The sequence below is a fragment of the Psittacula echo genome (assembly GCF_963264785.1).
Source record: "Psittacula echo genome assembly, chromosome: 3".
Classification (NCBI taxonomy): Eukaryota; Metazoa; Chordata; class Aves; order Psittaciformes; family Psittacidae; genus Psittacula; species Psittacula echo.
Genome location: NC_137736.1, coordinates 5,293,229 through 5,306,263, shown reverse-complemented (window position 1 = coordinate 5,306,263; position 13,035 = coordinate 5,293,229). Strand labels below are relative to the sequence as shown.

The 13,035-nt window shown below is 43.2% G+C and overlaps 1 protein-coding gene across 1 annotated transcript in view; it reads right to left on the bottom strand.

The window, feature by feature from the left end:
* The window catches only part of EPHA6 (EPH receptor A6), a gene marked incomplete at both ends in the record, with an annotated part of 464,979 nt that extends 454,979 nt beyond the window's left edge, over positions 1 to 10,000 (bottom strand). Inside the window, one exon of the mRNA XM_080613276.1 lies at positions 9,898 to 10,000. Coding sequence (XP_080469402.1) covers positions 9,898 to 10,000 — 103 coding nt within the window. The remainder of the gene's footprint in view (positions 1 to 9,897) is intronic.
* Positions 10,001 to 13,035: the final 3,035 nt, after the last annotated feature.

Genomic DNA, 13,035 nt, shown 5'->3' with positions numbered 1-13,035 from the left:
ATATGATAGCATCATTATATTCACCTGCATCAAGAGGAACCATTAACATGACACAGAATACCATCTGATTTCCTGGCTGACTTTTACAGTCCCAGATCTCTTCAGAAGCAGTTATCATACAATACCTCTCTCTGGTAGACCCTTTTTCTTTGTGAAGTGTACACAATCATTCTTCTTCCTCTGAATACAACACATCTTTATCACTTTCGATATAACCATTTTACAAAAGCAAAGTCTTACCCTTAGCAGGAGACATTTTTTCTATATTTCTTAAAGAAGCAAATTAAGCTAATTCTTTCTGAAATTCTCTACCTGCAAATCTGACATTTTATGACCTTTTTTATCATATACGAAAATCACAGGATAAACATTCCTACTGTTGTCTTAGCAGCAACAGAGTTTGGGTCTCCATCAGAGCTGATGGCAGTCTGTGTATGAGTTTGGCTGAGAAGCACACAGGTGCCACACCTCTCATTATGTTTCTTCTTTCCTAGATGCTAACAGCATTCCTGTTTACCTAAATTAAATGTTCCTCTACAAAATAAAGTCCACTAAACTGAATGATTAAATCTCACATAACCCTCTGAGTGGGTGTTCCTACTATATCATTCCAGCATGTAAGCATTTAGCAACTTCAGTAATACAAACAAAAGCAACCTAGCAGAGACACAGGTTTTACATTTCCCTTACTTTCCCTTCAAAGATCTTCAGCAGTAAGACACAGCAAGATACGAAGGACTATGCAATTTCATATGGTCCCACTTTGATTTGCAGAAGAAGTGCAGGATTCAAACCACATTTTGAAATATAAATCCCTCATCCAAATGCTCTTCATGCAGTCCATTTCCAGCCACAAAGAATGAAAGCGCTAGAGGAAAAAAATTGTTAGATCTTCTTTCATACTTTTAATATGTTCAAAAATATATTTGAACTACTTAATTCTAAATTTCAGCATAATTTTTCCCGTAGAATTTGATTTTAAACCACCAGCTGGAACCCACTGGGAAAACTGGCCTGGGAAATTTCAGAGATAATCACTTCTACCAAGATTAAAACACTAGCACACTATTTTACGGAATGCTTTCCAATTCATTCTTTTATTCCTTTATTTTAAGCTAAGAAGCAACCAGCAGCCAGAGAACACAAATTACAGCAGCAAATGCACTCTAACCAAGGGTTCCCAGCCAAAACAAATCACTCATTACATGCATCAATGATACTACTTGCTGTATGTGACTTTTCCCCTTTTGTTCTAGGTGCAGAAGCCATTAAACGGATTGAGATGGTACAGCTCCCAGTAAACACACCTTTTACTCTGTCCTCATTCTGTGTGTGTACCTTCACAGTGGTTTGTTACAGGTGGCGCCTACTGCCCCTCTTTCTTTCTGTGTAGAAGTGACACAGCACGGATTTCATTCTAAGCTAAAACCTCTATAATTTAGAAAAACATGTTGTCATGAAGGAATGCTCTATTACAAATGCACTTAACAGATCTATATATTAAAATCTTCACCCTGGATTGCTATGCTTATATAAGTGCTTCTCAAATATTCCTTATGCTACCCAATAGAGCTGCACCGACCTATGAGGAGCTGCTGTGCATTCTAGCTACTGCGCATTCTTCATTAACCTGGTATTGCTCTTTTTGAAGAACCTGTCAGCAAAGAGTAGACACCTTCAACATAGACACACTGCCTGGTATTCAGTCAATGTAGAACAAATAAAACCACTTCTCTTGTGAGAGAAGAACTCTAAACCAATAATTTCTCTTAAAGAGTACTACATCTTTAAGTTCTTGTTTCCTCCTTGAGATTTAAGTAGAAACTTAAAGCATGAACACATACAACATGGGGGACAGTGCAAGAGAGAAAAAGCAAATGTCGGTGAAAGGAGAGGAAAAGACCACCGACCTTTTCCATGTTTCTTATGCTGAGACTGTTTTGTATGAGCTGGTACAAGGAAAAGAGATCCATGGACCAGCCCTGATCGTGCATCTTCCCCACAGCAGCATCCTGGAAAGCGTGTACAGGTTTCTACTTTGCAGCAGCCTCCCTTAACCCCCATGTTTTCCAGAGTATTTCAAGCAACACCAACACCACAAGTAAGGAAATGTTAAGAGTCATGAAGCTAGTGAATGGCCCACTCTGGTGGGTAATACATACAAAATCAGGATTGAATCTTTCCTCTAACCTTCAGTTTGTCTCCTGCATTGCACAGAGATAAATCACAGTAACATAGAACTTTGAAACATGGTGTGGTGTTTGCCAGAGAAGTGTATGTGGGAAAAGTTAAGGATAATGGCCTGAAAACACTGGGATACTAAAAATAAAAAAAAATACATTTTATAATATCCTATCCCTCACAGATTTTCAGAGAACAGGAAAAAAAAAAGATTCAAATCTAAAGCTCTTTATTTTGATTCACCTTATTTCAAGTCTGTGTTTGAAGTTCATACAGTATATCCTACCTTGGTTTGTATCTCATTATGATTTTTTTTAATAATGAACTGAATCACGATTGATTCGAGAATTGAATCAAGATTTCAGAATGGTTGTTAAATGTGAATTCAACCTTTTTACATTTAGAGATAAATTACGTTTTAAGTCCTCAGATTATTCTACAGAAAGGAAATTTAATTGTCAATCTAGATGCAATTTCCTCCTAAATGTGGGGCTTTTTAACTTTTAAAAACCAGACCTACTGGACTGTCAAAATAAACGTCAGTTGAGAATTTTACACCATTTTTTAACCTAGTCTTAGTTTAAAGATCAAAATACAGCTGTTTTCTTTAAATACACATAATAATTATTGAGGCAGTATATATTTAGAATGTGAATAAACTCATAAACCAAAGTAATAGTATCTGCTGGCTTAAGAGTTGAGGTGTATTATGACATACTGTAAAACAACAGTTTGAAGAGTAGAAAACAGTATTGTAAGCTACGGAAAAACGCACCCGTGCATTGCCTGAGTGTGTTTGGGGTTTTTTATTATCTATGTAATTACCTAAAGCATCATAAAAATAGCTTCATTGATTAAAATTAATACTTCTCTATTTATTGAACTATCACCATTGTCAAGGTATTCAGTACCTTTATGGGTTTTTAGCAGGATGATGGAATTTAGTCCAAATACAAACATCCAAGCCAGTAAGCAACAGAAATGCTAACACACATTAGTACTGTGTTGTGGGTGAGTCAAATCAGTGGAATTTTCTTACAGAGTAGGAAAAACTGCAGGGTTTTTTGTTTTGGGTTTTGTTGGGATGGTTTTGGATTGTTGCTTTTAATACAATGGATTAGCAAGCTTCAGACATCCATATAAAACATGCAGTTATTTGATTTAAAGCCAAGATTGCCCTCTAAGCTGTGTTCTCTAACACATTCAAATTAGTACTTACATTACAAATGAATGCTGGATTAATTGAAGTGACTTGTCTTTAATGCCTACCTATTTTGAATGGACTTTAGACATGGGAAGAAGGTTTTGCAAGGTTGATAATGAAAGCACACTTGGAACGAGTATAGGATTGTTGGAGTAAGTGGTAGACTGGAAGACTAAGGGGATTACAAGAGAAATGAACCAGCAGAAGGTAATTTCACTGATAAATTGTCCAGGCTTTTGTATGGTCTGGAAATATTCTGGCATCATTACAACAGCAAACAGAATGATGATTACCTTGAGGAGTAAGTACTGAAATGGAAAGAAGCATTCAGAACTGCATTTTAAAAGCACTGAAAATAATAATAAAAAATAAAGGGAGATCTTTAGGTTTGTAACAGTTCATACACACTTCTGCAAACTAAGAAAAGACAAGCACTGATAGGAAAACCCTGAATTTTACACAAGTGGCCAAGATTCAAGTTCACAAAACCAAACGGTAAGGAAGTGGCACTCAAAATTAAGAAAATCATCTAAAAAAAAAGGACTGGAAAAAAAATCACATTCCCATAAAGTTGAGCAAGTTGATTTGTATGGACCAGAAAGAAATCCTGCGAAGAATTTCATGTTTATATCACGTAAGAGAAATCTTTTTAGTAGCAATTCGTTGTTTCAACGCCTTACCATAAAGATTGGCATGTCATTTACAAGTTCAAAACCTACTTCTGAAGATGTACTGTTCCCAACAGATTTTTCTTGACCTCTCTTACATGACAACGTGGCTCCTGAAGGTCAGGATAGATTTTGGACAAGTATTTTGTTTTCCCTACTTGTCTCTTTCAGCATGTAAAGAGGCATAACAAACAAAAGGTCAGCCTCTTCTTTGTGTCAATGTTAAGTTAGAAAAATCCAGTGATTCTAATGGAAACATCCCATCTTACACACAGCTGGAAAAAGAACATATCCTAACATAGCTATGCTAGATTGGGATACAAGAACAATAAAATCCTTCTCATACTGCACATGTGTATCAGTTTCTAAATATTACCAATCAGTTAAAGGAGATTTTAAACATACTATATTACCCTTTTCATTTTAAAGAAACAGCCAACAAATTGGATATTGATTTACTCTGTACCTTACATATAATTTACTGAACTTTAATACTTTTCTGAAGTTCTCAAGTGAGAAGTCCGACATCAGGTACCCTAAACAAACCCTCAAACCAAATTCAGATCTAAGTAATTAGATTCAAAAATATGTATCTGGAAACAGAGAGGAGACTTCCATAAAAAATAAAATCAGTTTCCTACATGCTTTTTCCTTCTCTCATTTGTAAACTATTAGACTTGCCAAAAGAAGTGTTGTCTGGCCAAAAATTAACTGTTAAACTCGTAGGAGGGGAAGAACGGTCATTCTGGATCAACCCCAAGCTGTATCTGATCTAATACTGAAGGCCAATTTGAGAGCAGCCAGCAGCAGATGCTTTGAAAAGGGCCTCAGAAGAGTAGGCAGATGCAGGACAGCCACCCCCTCTGCACCGGTGTCAGTCTGTTTTCTAGGAACTATGGTGGCTTGTTTCCTGATGCAGGCAAGATGCTGACTGAAACTGGAAACACTGATCTCTGAATAAATCATGAGAGATGGAAAAACCACTGCTCACTAACAGTCAGCTCTTCTCTTCTGCTTGTTTTTCCATATTTCCCTATAACATTTAGCTTGATTTTGACTTGCCTCCTTCTTCAACAAGGCCAAGTTATATATATATTAAATATATATATATAAAAATAAACAGGTTTGGAAACACTTTAGTTCCTCTGTGGTGTTTTGCCACCCTCAAATTACAGGAGAGCTACTGTGCCGACTTGGTTTAAAAATTTATCTGCTCAAGCCATACATATTGAAATATTCATTCTTTCCATACCAATCATTCTCATTTGTCCAAAACAAATTAACAAAATATCCAAACAGCACTCAGTGCTGCCAAATGCACCACCAGGAATGTATCATGAGGCATTAACTGCAAATCTGTTCATCTCATACTTATGGCATACAGATCAAGGTTTTTGGATAACAAGTCATTCTACGCATATCTACAACCGTCAGAGCTGCTAAGTCTTCATTTAGCACTCAAGTCTATACGGATGTGGGACACAGGGGTAAAAACCTTTTTTAAATGTCTTAGTAGATTGAAACTAAAATATTATTTTGCTCATGACTTTAGCTGCACACTTCAAAGGGAATGACACACTTCTACTGCGGTGGTTTTGCTTGTTTTCTCATTTTTCATAATGATGTAAATACAAAGACTACCGCTGGATAACTGAGCAGCAGAACCCACCAGGACAAATACAATACAGGCAGCAGCACAGCCTGACAGGACCATAAGTCCTCCAAGTAAGAGATATCCTCTAGCAGTAAAACATGAGTTTCATTCAGAGAGAATTTCAGTTTCTACAGACGCTTAGTCCTTGGTCTCCTTATTGCTACAAGAAGGTTCTGAGTGCTGTATTCAAAAAGAGTGCTTATCTGTGATGGATTGCACTTGTATAAAAATAAATATGTGAATAAAAATAAGCCAACTTCTTTGAACTGATGAATAACTCAAGGTCATTAGTAATCTGCCTGAGATTTTAACACCAGAATCAAAAAGCTTTATTACTTACTTTGAGCTACTCAATTTACATCAAGTGTAATCACTGTGAAAATAAAGGCTATAAGAATTTCGGAACTGACATCTGACATTATTTCTTACCTCAACTTTTTTTGTAAGAGGAAGAAAATGAATACAAGTGCCTTTTAGAAGGAAGCATAAAAAGACCAGCCTTGCATAATCTGACAAGATACACAGATACCCAGTAACTTGACAAAGCAACAGCTTCCTTTTACAGTTCACTGACAGACGTGACACGCTATAAGCTCATCAAGTTCTACAGTTTACTTCAGAAATAAATTGTCTGGTGACACATAATGGCTACCTTATGTAGCCATTATCTTTTAAGCTACAGCTTAAAAGAAGCCAGGGTACAAAAACCTTTTCTGGTTTACATATACGTGGAAACATACATGCAGGCACGTGCTTGGCACAGGAAACAACTGAACTCTTAACCTGATGCAACTGTTATCTTAAAAGATCACACAAGTTTTGCACAAAGAAGTTCACAGCCCAGATGCTATTATCTGTATTTTTAGGTTTGAGAGGAATTGCCCAATTCATTGTGTTCTGGCAATCAAACAACAAACTTATAGAATAGTTACATATATAACACAGGCTGATATCTTGCATAATAATGCAACATGTTCATAACTGGATGTCATGGTTATGATAATGAAAACTTAGACAAACATGTAAGCACTCACCCTACCCCATTAGTTTAGGCTTATGTTTCCAGCAGCATTGTTTCAGGCTGCAGTGGTACATTGTTCTTATGCAGCTCTATGGCCTTGCCTACCTACAAGGCTTTTCTTAGCTGAAAAAAATCCTTGGCTTGGTCATACTTTGGTTTTGAACTTACCACTCCATCAAGATAAATGAGTAAGTTCACTTCCCTGTTGATAGTATTGTTTGTGTCTGCCTTGCTACAGATACTTTAAGACACCACACATTGATTTACTGGGTGAAGAATGAGCAACCTAAGAGTCTTGGAACTGTGTGTGTGCATATATATACACATACATATATATATATATATATATAAAATCTATCTTTCTGTTTGAGGAGAACAAACAAAAAGATTAATCCCAACACAGTAATAAATTATAAGACTGGAGTATATTAATTCTCTGAAAATCCCTCTTTAATAATGGGAAATAATCCATTAAGTGGAAGGGCTGTCTGTTACCAAATTGGAATAATAAACTTACTCTCCTTTCACTTTTTTGCCTCAAACAATCAAGAAACCCAAATAAAGTATTCCTTTGCTATTTAGCACTAATGTTGCTATGTTTGTAAACACAAAACAGAAACAAAATGTAAAAGAGAGTAAAGCCAAGCTAAGTTATAATTACTAGCATTATTAGTAAAAGCCCAATAGCAATTATCGCAAACATGTTTCCAAGATGCACAGTCAGAAAATATCACCTTATGGAAATAAGATTTTTTTTCCTCACTAGATTTCAAAATATTCTTTACAGCTGGGATTCCAAATGTTAATAACCAGCATTTTCAACTCACACATTTAAGTGTTTACACAATGGGGAACTTCTTCATTGTACTGATTTTCTTCCATCCAATTTCTGTATTTCGAGAAAAGCATCACAGACAGCAAACTCTTTGGCTAGCATTTCATTAATGCGGTAGAACATGCATTTTAAAGCACCTGTATTTAGTAAATTTCCAGTTCATGTGAGTTTTGATGAGTTACACCTTCTGTTTAGAGAGTTCATTTGCCAGATTTCAGTGACACGCTTCTAGTTTGACTTTCATGCTACAGTGACAGTACCAAAGATAAGAAGCCACTCATTTTATTGGAAGTTTTGAAACAAGGTGCAGCAATAGCAGTTACTCAGAAGTTCAGTAATTCATCAGTAGTATACAGGCAATACCTGAACTTCTTAGGAAAAGCTACATCAACATCAAAAAACCACTTCATCCTTGACAGACTTCCCTTTGGGCTTAACTGTTTTGGTAACTATTTCCCCAATTTTTCACCTGCTTTTTTGAAACACTACTTTAACATTACTCATTTAATCCCAGGAATATCAAATCTGAGTTTAGACTTATAATCCAACTTGCACTACTCCATAAAAATTCTTTACCTGTGATGCATGTACTGTGTCTTGGCTATTTTATAACACAGCAGATAGATGATTTTTTTTAACCACATTCACATTACATGACTGGCCTCATGTTAATGTGGCAGAGAATAACATGCACTAATGACAGTGACAGGAAAGGAAAACTGCACTGTGTTACTGTAAAAATTCAATGGCTTCTAAGACATGACTAAGGGCGAAATCTATTATAGCATTGATATGACCGTATGTTATACAATTACAAACTGGAATTATTCATCACATGCAGTGTAGAAGAGGAAAAGGAACAATACCAACTTGGAACATTGCTGCTGTAGCTGCCCCTGACTGCTCAGTGTTTGCAGTCAGTATTTGCTGCTGTACTATCATATTTTCCTTTTTTCTAGGTATTTTATTCTCTCTTCTTACTGTTACCCATATGGATACAATGAACACTGAAAATAGACCGTAGAAGTGTGAAAATATATGAACTATATATCTGATAGTATTCCACGACTAAAACCAGTTTGTCTTGTCTGATCATTACTTTCCACCTTAGCCATTTTCAGCACTCCTTTCAATAATAGCAAGTAAAATGACTTCTATCAGAAGCAACATTAGGGCTACCCCTTCAGTTCCCATATTTTCACTCACATCACACTAATACCCCATCAGATGAAAGCTAAATCGCACAAAAACAATATTAAAAGTAGGACGGACTCTCCTAATTTAGAAACAGATGCATCCTACCTATTCCATAACTTTAAATAGAGATGTACATTAAACAAACAGATAAGGAAATGTTCTGCTCTATCCAGATGGTCGATAACATATAACACGATGTTTCACAAGTTTTTTCCAATTCTTCCTAACAAAACTTCATACCCCCACGATGTGCTATGCATTTATATTTTTCTAAATGGGATGATTCCCTTCTTAATCCTGAGGCATTTTTCTTTAACGTACGCCTTACAACCTACGAATTAAAATACTGTCTTGAGTAAGACCCGATGAGCATGCACCTGTGACATAGACTTTAAATGTTCCGGCTTTTCGGACAATCAGAACGTAGCAAGTAAAAATGAGGCGTTAAGGACAGTGAGGCACCTTTTAACAGCTCGCTGACGAGCAGCAATTTCCCTTAACGCACAGTGAGCCCACCCAAACCCACTCTGAAGGCGCTTTGCGTTCGGCAGAATGAAGGAAACCTTAAAACCATATTTCAAGTAAAAAGCTTCTACGGCTCCAGCTCGCTGGGAGGTAACTTTCGGTTACCCGCCGCTCGGCCGCTCAGACACAAGCCTCGGCGGCTGGCGGTGGCTCTGCTGAGCCCGCAGACGCCCCGACAGTCCCAGCCGCCGCTGCGTTACCTCCCGGTTCCCAGCCCCGCCCGGCGGGGTCGGAACCTTGCCCCTCCCGGAGCGGGGCGGGGGGGGGGGGGGGAAAGCAGAGTCCTCCGGTTTCCCTCTCGCCAAACACCCAACTTCCGCAGGGTCGCGGACACAGGCGGCAGGAAGCGGGGGTCGCCGGGCAGCGCTGGGTCCTGCACTCCCTCTGCCCACCTCCGCGGCGGCCAAGCTTGCCGTGGGGAACCCCCCAACGCCCGGACACCGGCCCCGGCTGCCACCCCACTTCCCTGGGCTGGGAGGCACCAGCGCTGCGGGGCGCAGGTGCGGGTCCCCTCCCCGCCGGCAGCCGCCCGCCCGTCCCTCGCACCCCGCGGCCGTCGGAAAGTTGGCGGGAGCTCACCCGCACCGCACCCGCACCCTCGGCCGCCCTTACCGTGATTGCTGGCGACGTGACCGGCGGTGGCGGGGCGCGCTGTCAGCAGGGGGAGGAAGAGGCCGACTCTCCAAAGCAATCTCCCCACCTCACAACACCCCATGGCTGGTGCCCGCCGAGCGCCCCTCGTCCTCGGCCCGCCGAGGCTCCCTGTCCTCCTTCAGGCCGGCGGCGAACGCCGCCGCGGTGTCCTCGCCCGCCGCCTCACTGGCGTCCAGTGCGGCCCGGCGGGCTGCGCTGCCTGCAGTGCCGCCGGGGGCTTCCCGGGCCGGGGCAGGAGCATCCACCGGCGGGGTGCCGGAGCACGGCGGTGGCCCGGAGGGCGAGGGCGGGCGGGGGCGCCGGAAGACCCCGCTGACCGCCCTTCCGCGAGGGGCGGCGGCGCTGGGAGCCCGGAGCGCTCAGGCAACTTCGAGGGGCAGCGGCGGGCGGGGGTCGCGCCCCGCTCCTTCCGCCGGTTCCGGCCGGTGGCACCGTCAGCCCCACAGAAGCGCCCCCAGCAGCTTCAGCAGCCTCCTTCGCTGGAGCAGCCTCCTCCTCCCCCGGCCGCGCCGCACGGCCCCCCACATCCCCGGCCGGCGGCAGCGCTGAGGGGCTTCAGTTTCCCACGGTGGAGCGCCTCGCTTCCGAGGCGGGAGGATGAGAAGAGCCGGGCGCCTCCTCCAGCTCCTGAAGGGATCAAGGAAACTTGCGGGGCAGCATCCCCAGCCCCTCCGCCGTCCCCGGTTCTGCCGCTCGCCCCTCTCAGTCTCTGCCTCTCCCCCTCTGCCGCGGAGCAATCAGAAATCAGGCGGCTCTGGTGTGATGCTCGCTGCTCCCTCCTGATTTGCGTGCGGCGCAGCCGGCTGCAGTTTTTTGGTGGTGGTGGTGGTGGTGCCGCTCCCCTGCCGCCCTCGGAACGATCGCCCCCTCCGGTGCGGCCGCGGGGCCGCCCCGCTGCGCCCAGCCCGGCGGGTGCCGGGTCCGCCGGGAGGCCAGCGCGGCCCCGCGCCGGGGGCGCTCCGGAACGCGCGCCCCGCCAGCCAGCGGGCGGCCCGGTGCGAGCGGGAGGGGCGGGGGGGAAACGGGATGGAGAGAGGGGCGGGAGAGCTGTTAGGGCGGCGGCCCCTCCTCAGCCGCCCTCCGGAGGGGAGTGGGGGGGCGGCGTGCGTGCGGCAGGCGAGGAGAAGCGCCCGTTCGCCGCTCCGCTAGCGGCAGCCCGCTGGTCAAATGCGGCCGGCTCAGCGCTAGAGGGGGTTAGTCGACAAGGCAAGGGAAGGGAGGAAGCAAAAACCCAGCCCGGCCGGTGCGCTCCGCTCGGGAAGGGCCTCAGCGTTGCCGCCGTTTGATAGCGCTCCGGGCCTCCACCCGCAGGTAGCGCCGTGAGCGCCTGGCGGGAGCGGGAGAGCCGCCCGGGGGTCGGTCGCTAACCGGCGCAGAAGGCGGCTGCGGTAGAGGTTGAGCGCCGCTCCTTGAAGTTAACGGCAGGGGGGAACAGGAGACGAGCGAGGGTGGGGTTCCCCGGAACGCTCGCTCTAGTTTTGGGTGGTCGGGTTGGGATTTTTAACGCCTCGGTTAGGTGGTAGGAGCGTGCGCAGGGCGTGGAGGTGTTTGCGTCCTGAGCAGGTGTGCGGCTCCTTGGCAGCCCTGCCCTACTCAAAGCACACGGGAACTCTTCTTCTTAACCCATCGAGCGTTTCAGTTGCTGATTTGTACAAAGAAAAAAACAAACCCAGCCCAGCACAGGAAGATACCCACTTCCGTATTACTGAATATGGATTCCTAAAGTCAGGCGCTTAAATCCACAGCTAAGAGAAAACAAACTGCCTGATGCCCAAGGCTTCTGAGCGGCCATAAACCCCGTCGAAGTCAATGGGTAATGCAGCTACAAGATCCTGTACCAGAGAATAGCAAAATTCCTGCCGAGGTGCCTAAACAACCATTCAGAGAAGCTATGTGTAGAAACAGGCTGTAATGCAAGAATAAAATAATCTTTAAATTATTAATTTAAGGATTATTTTCAAATTAGTTGTTCTATGAGCCAAGCCAACAGAGAAATATGGGGGGGGGTGTGGGGGTGTGTGTTAGGGGGATTTTTACAGATTACAGCTGGCCTACTGCAGTATTTCACATATTTAGCTATAATAGAAATGTCCCATAAGGAAATGAACTTTTAGTCAGAAACGTTAATAGGAAAAGCTTCAGGAAATATTTATAAATAGTGATATAGTCATTAGTATTTTTGTGTCGGTTTCATGGTTGAGGAAAAAGGACCCATTTGGGGGTTAGATTAGGTGACCTTCAAAGTCCATTCAAGCCCAAACTAATCTATGATTCTGTAATCCTGTGTGTCACAACACTGTTCTGCCTTATAGTTAACATGGCCAAAAGGAAAGCAGCACTGACATTAGAAGGTTAGCTTTCTGGGGTAATGGGTAAGTATTCAGATTTTAATTCTGCTCCAGTTCTTGGTTCAGAAGTAAGATGCTTCCAAACCAGACTGCCAGAAAAAATCAGTTCAGGACATCATACATGAAGATCCCTCAAATTAAGATGAGTCATTTGGGCCCTGAGCACAATCAGTGCCACTCTGTGACTGCAACCTCTGAAAAAGAACTTTTCATGTGTTAACATGAAAGGGCAATTAGCACAGCAAATGTAAACTGAGATTCCTTCCCTCACATCTGCTGCTGCGCAGTACCAAGTTGGCCTTTTTGTAATAGGCGTTCCTCAGACAGCCCTTGTAACTTGTGCGTATATGTTTATGCTATACATGTATGTGTACTCTCCATGTACTTTTATGTGCCTGTACATCTCCATGTACACCTGCACGCATCTCAGGTGGACATGCTGATGTTATGCTTCCTTGCTTGCCACTAATAAAGCCAAACTAGACTCCTTCAAGGAGCTTAGGTCTGGCTTACTGCTTCCTTTGCTTTTACTATAGCTGAATACAAAAAGGAGGCAGAGAGAGATGTGGCAGGAGCATAGACGAACCTTTTCATGTTTTTTCTTGCATGCAAAGCACAGCTTTGCCTCATGATAGCCTTGGAACTCTACAAGCCACAGGATACTGTCAGGTAACAAAAGACAGAAGGGGGGGTGGCATTTTCTCTAAGGCATCCCTTCACTAACTTTTAACCAGATAGAGAATTTCCA